This window comes from Polypterus senegalus, chromosome 16 (assembly GCF_016835505.1).
Source record: "Polypterus senegalus isolate Bchr_013 chromosome 16, ASM1683550v1, whole genome shotgun sequence".
NCBI classification, from domain to species: domain Eukaryota; kingdom Metazoa; phylum Chordata; class Cladistia; order Polypteriformes; family Polypteridae; genus Polypterus; species Polypterus senegalus.
This window is the reverse complement of record NC_053169.1, coordinates 21,521,525-21,527,524: the sequence shown is the minus strand read 5'-3', so window position 1 is coordinate 21,527,524 and position 6,000 is coordinate 21,521,525. Positions and strand designations below refer to the sequence as shown.

At 37.7% G+C, this 6,000-nt stretch overlaps 1 protein-coding gene across 8 annotated transcripts in view; it reads right to left on the bottom strand.

The window, feature by feature from the left end:
- The window catches only part of slc29a1a (solute carrier family 29 member 1a), a 196,284-nt gene that overhangs the window by 44,277 nt on the left and 146,007 nt on the right, over positions 1–6,000 (bottom strand). For all 8 annotated transcript variants that reach the window (XM_039738837.1, XM_039738832.1, XM_039738833.1 and 5 more), the window contains 3 exons: positions 3,210–3,291; positions 378–544; positions 1–43 (listed from right to left, as the gene is read on the bottom strand). The exon at positions 1–43 is cut by the window's left edge and continues 97 nt beyond it. In XM_039738837.1, coding sequence (XP_039594771.1) covers positions 1–43; positions 378–544; positions 3,210–3,291 — 292 coding nt within the window. The remainder of the gene's footprint in view (positions 44–377; positions 545–3,209; positions 3,292–6,000) is intronic.

Here is a 6,000-nt window from a genome sequence, read left to right as displayed (position 1 = left end):
AATGACAAACAGACTGCCCATAATACGAATTTTCTGTGGAATCCTACGTAAAAGAAAAAAGGATATCACTTTATAAGAGCATCGGAGATGATGGTAATAAAAAAAAAAAATCAAATTCTAGCTGCTGTAACAGTCATGTCAAGAAAAGGAGGAGAGGAGCCATGTTTTATTTTTTTGATAGCCAAAATATTTTCCATTTCAGACGCTATATCCATAGTACTAGGGTGTTGTACCGTGTTGGCCATTATGAATGTACAGAAAAGCCAAGCAAAATGACACCTTTTATTGGCTAACTATTGTAATCTTTTTAGTTAGACACTGTATCCACAAAGACACTTAATGTTAATCTAAATCTGATAAAAAGACATTTTCCTTACTTTTGATGGAGAAAGGAGTTGAGGCAGGTAAACACAAGAAGCGGCACCATGGCACAGAGTGTCATAACATTGCTGAATTTTGATTGCAGGTAGTTGAGACTGGTGCCATTAGTAGTGGTATTGGCTAACCCCTCAACCTGAGGAGTTGCCAGACGTTCGGTGAAATACTAAGAGAAATAAAAAAACAATTAAGTACAGTATTTGAATATTTATTATAATTCTTCGCCACTTAGGATACTTTTTTATGCAAGCACTGTCTGCCTTACAGACTATTATATCTAAATACAGCATGCTATTTTATTTTCAGACTTTAAAGAGCTAGAGTTACTTCTTGAGTTGAATGACTGCTTAATGATGAATTCCTCAAGCTGCTTTGATGACAGTTGAAGGTTCTACTTTTTATATAATTTGCTGAATACAGATGGACCAGCCAGTCAAAGTGTGGGATGCCCACCATTCTGATTTCGAATGAGCTTCTCTGGCATTAAGGGAACAAGTGTATGCAAGTACTGAGTACTTAAAATGACTGAAGCAACATTGGTACTATTAAGATCAATCTCCATCTGTACTGTTATGTGCCATGCAAGGAAAGGTGGAAACACCATATTTACTTTATCTGGGAGTTACTTGATCGAGTTCAGAGTCAATTGAATTATCACAGCAGTTAATCAATACAGGACAGAGAGCTAGTCCATTGTACAATACAATCATATATAGAGTCGCTAATTAACCAGTTAGGCATGTCTTCAGGATGTGGGAGAGAACAGAAATGGCACTTATGTGGACATTGTACAATCTCAGCACATGCAGTGACGGGGATTTGAACACACTTTATCCATCTAATCATCTTCCTTCTGCTGTATGTTATTTCTTCCTTTTAAAATAATAATGACTAGGTAACTAAAAAACTATTTAATTCTCTAACTAATGTTTTAATTTATGAAATGACCAAAAACCGCAGAGGTCCAGTGTTACCCCAAATACTCCCCCTCAGTTCTGGTTTGGAATGAACTGATATTGTGCAGTTCTGAATGTTACAGCTACAAAGTTGAAAAACCCTACTGGTTCAAACCCTCGTTAAGTAATCGTCTGTGGTGACTTTAATGTTGCTCATGTGGATTTTCTTTGGGCTTTTTATTTTTCCTCCCACATTCTTCATTTTGGTAGATTTGTCCAAATGACAACTTTAAACTGACCTGATGCTATTAAGTGTGCTTTGTCCATAGTTCTGGTCCAGCTTAAATTTGATTAAGTGGATTCAAGTAATGACAACAAAAGAGCAGAGAAAAATAAAGAGCCTAAAGAATAATTGCACATTTATTGTTACTTGAACTGGTGTCTGCATTATTAGGCAGATCTAAAGAAATATGACGGGAAAAATGTTGCCCATCATTTCAGTTAATTTATATCTGTTTATTAAACTGAAAACTAATTTTCAGTTAAACAGCATGCCAAAGTAGATTATTCAACTAAGCTAGAGGTCTACATAAAGCTGGATTTGATTATTAAAATATTTGGAACAAAACAAAGGAAACACATTGGCAAGAGAAGGGGACAGCAATCGGCCAATGTGGACAAAGTAGGAGAGAGGGGGCAGTAAGTCATATAATTTCCGTTCGTTGCCTGTAAAGGTGAGACTCTCTAGGGGTAAACAGGGGCTGGTTAGAAAGGGAAAGGATTTAGAAGGATTCTGACAGAGAGCTGGAGAGCATCCAGTGTAGGCCATGCAGGGCCTGCCTTAGTGCAGTACTTAGAACAGAGGGCACGCTGCCCCACAAATGTTAAAGCTTCTTAATCCTTTCAGTTTTTATAGATGTAATGGTCCAAACAGCTGGCATAGAGATTCTGTAGGGGAGGACTTGAGCACAGAAGTGATTACAGTGTTTTTGAGTTAAGTCCAAGGAAAACTTACATAAATAGCTTGTGCTTGTGGGCACTTATGGTTGGAGTATACAAACTTTTGGGTGGGGTTGGTGGTGTGTGAAGTAAAAGCTCGAAGGTTATGAAGGTGTGGTAAGAAAACTGTAAACCGACAACAGCAGGTAAAAATAAGTATTTTGTGAACTAATTTACAATAGACAGTCAAGTAGAGGTGGCACAGTGGCGCAGTGGTAGCGCTGCTGCCTCACAGTAAGGAGACCTGGGTTTGCTTCCTGGGTCCTCCCTGCTTGGAGTTTGCATATTCTCCCCGTGTCTGTCCAAAGATATGCAGGTTAGATGCATTGGCGATCCTAATTTGTCCCTGGTGTGTGTGCCCTACAGTGGGATTTGTTCCTGCCTCGTGCCTTGTGCTCGCTGAGATTGGCTCCAGCAGACCCCCGTGGCTCTGTGCTAGTATATTGCGGGTTGTAAAATGACTGACTGACTGACAGGCTAGTAGATTAGATCGTTTAATGTAGTGATGTCCAAAGCCCAACAATGACATAGCTCCAGTTGATAGCTAAACCTTTATTAATTCCCCCTTCAAGTTTTTAAAAGTAAACATATATATTTTTAAATGTATTACCATTTATTGCCATTTTAATATCGATGTCATGGTATTTACTGAAAGGTGCTAAATTACAGTATGTATCCTGTATACAGGTAAGTCTGCACACTGTAAATTCATCCATCCATCCATTTTCTAACCCGCCGAATCTGAATACAGGGTCACGGGGGTCTGCTGGAGCCAATCCCAGCCAACACAGGGCACAAGGCAGGAACCAATCCTGGGCAGGGTGCCAACCCACCGCAGACTGTAAATTCATTTTAGCTTCAATGTCAGTTTTTGAAGCACACACACACACACACACACACACACACATACACACAAAAGATTCTGGTTAAGTTTACCATGGTGGCAGTCATGAAGAAATTCCATGGCAGCAGTGTTCCTAATCCAAGAATAAAGAAAATGAGCCAGACAGCTTTGTATCTGTAATGAGGAAAACAGATTGTTAATGAATGCCTCACTCAACCCATCAAGGCAAAATAATTGAGCATTCGGTAAAGAAGTCTTGTTAATCAAATCGACAACTAAATAACAATTTTGGACATGTTTGGTAATATTTTATTAATTGTATGCCTTAGAAGTACAAACAATGCCTAATGTCATTAGAAATTGTAATAGGCAAGTTTGCTTGAATATGCTTGCCAAAATTTAGCAAATTTGGTGTATGCCTCATTTGACTAAGGGCAAGCTTCCAGGTCATTAAGACAGAGTGACCAATTACCGTATAATTCTTCTGAATAGCTGAGATGCACAACATAATACAAGGTCAAGGAGAAAAGAGAAGAAAAGAGGACTGCAGTTGCTAAATGGTTGTGATACTGCCTAGGCTCGCTGAAACCTCCAAAATGAAAAGTTACAAGCTGTTAGTGGGCTACATACAAGATAAATCGATGTATAGAGTTGTTAATCTGGGGATTAGTAACAATATGTAACCACAAGTAACCATCATTAAAAACAAAAATACATTTAATAAGACTGCACCCTGCAAAGCTCTTCTGTTGTCATGCCAGTACCTGCCTTGCCCATATTCTAGCCTCTTTTTATTGTGCCTCATTTTTCCAAAGAATTTGATTCAACACCATTCAGCAAAAAAAAGGAAGGGTGTCAAAGAAGTAGTTACCATGAAAAATGGATCCAGTAGCTATCTGTGAAATTGAGACTTTTGATAAAGAGCTCAAACCTCATTCTTCAGTTTGGCGTTTGGAGTAGGACAGGGTTTAGTCCAATGAATCTACAGTGCCTTGCAAAAGCATACCTTTTCAGTACTTTCAAATGTTGCTGGACTAAAAATGATAATTATACACCTTCTTTCAATCTCTTTTATTGTAAATTTAAACAAGCAAGACATAAATTTAAGGGACAAAATGGACCATTAAATATCTGAGGTATGCTTATTGTATTTAGTGTTTAGGACCCATTGTAGGTGTAGGAGTGATAAGAATTTTGGGTTTGAACATCCCCAAAATATATTTTATGACAATTATAACTGATTGATCATAGCTGGTGTAGTTAAGTCATTAAATAAAAAATACACAAACAGAATCCTCAACTTAGAAAACACTCTATATCCAGAGAACACCTCACACGTCCAGGGTTAGGACTTACGCAAGTTTTTATTCCTTGATAAGCAGTCCCTGAAAATTGTGCATTATTGTGCTCCACCAGTTTTTCTCCAATCCAGTAATGAAATTATCCCAACAGCATGCCACTATTGCAAGTAGTGCTGGGCGATATGGAAAAATCATATATCACGATATGGATTATTTTATATCACAATAACGATATATATCACGATATACCACCCACAATAAAGTACGTTTCCAGTTATTCTCTGAAAAGTTTGACAAAAATATCATTGCATACTTTTTTTTGCAACTTTATTTTGAAGTGACATTTAACTGAACTGTCACAAAACCACAAGATGGAGTTTCTTTGCGAAAAAGTTCATTTTTATTCTTGATTATCACTTATATAAAGGGTAGAGTATGCATTGCATAGCGACAAGACATTATCATTCATTTGTCATAGCCTATTTAATGCAATATTTTCTTTAGTAATTGATAAAATTAGGTTAGAAACGATAGAAACGATAGAAGAGAAATAGGACGATAGACACTTTTCTATCGTACCCCACGATATATATCGTCATATTGCCCAGCACCAATTGCAAGTATACTTCACTGTAACTTCAGCAGTTCATGGAGTATGTGCAGTGTTGTCATTGTGCCACAAGCAGCACTTTAAATTTCACTCTCAGCCACTGAACAATGGAGGTCGTTCAAAATGATCAGAGACCCTTTCAAAGTTGTAGTCAAAAGTCACCTTTTGGGTCCGGGGCTCTTTCCTTTCTAAGCAGTATTTAGAGGGAGAGTTGCAGTATCCACTTCTTGATTTTTTACTGTCCGCCAAAGGGAGATCAGATACCCTGATGTGTAAGTACTCTTCAGATATTTCTTCCGTTCATTTTTCAAAATGATTTTTTAATGAATTTGATTACATTTAAATTGTTTTACTTTTTAGCAAGTCTCCATTGTACCTTGTGTCAATAATAACAGCAGACAACAAGCCTCTCTGAGTGGGTTTACAAAAAAAAAAGAATTTGCTTGAGAGCAAAGCCAGTTATGCACAAATTCAACTGCCTCACCATTACCTACAAAAGAACGCCTGATGCATAGGTTAACAAGATTTCCCTTATTGGTACAATACTGCCAGTAAGGACGACGACTCTGTGACTGATATTGTTAGCCACCCAGAAAACTTTCCATTCGTCATACTTGTCTAACCAGTCTTTAAACATTTGGCTGTGGAGCCAGTGGATTTCAACTACTTTAACACCTTATGCCCACAAACAATTCTCAAAACCTTTCTACACTCGTCTTTTTTTCCTTGGTGCAAATGGACAGATGCAAAGCCATATACAGTATATGGTTCAGTAACAACTAATACACTGACTGCAAGGTGAATAGCAGTAAAGTCACCAGACTAAGGGATATGACGTTGTGAATTCTCAGCAAGTCATCTTATGCAATTGACTTGGAAAAACAGAAGTGTTTCTTGTAGTGTTGCTTATTTTTTTGCCAATTTAAGCATGTTCCTCACTCTTTTTCTTACTTGACATCCTTGTAACTTCCT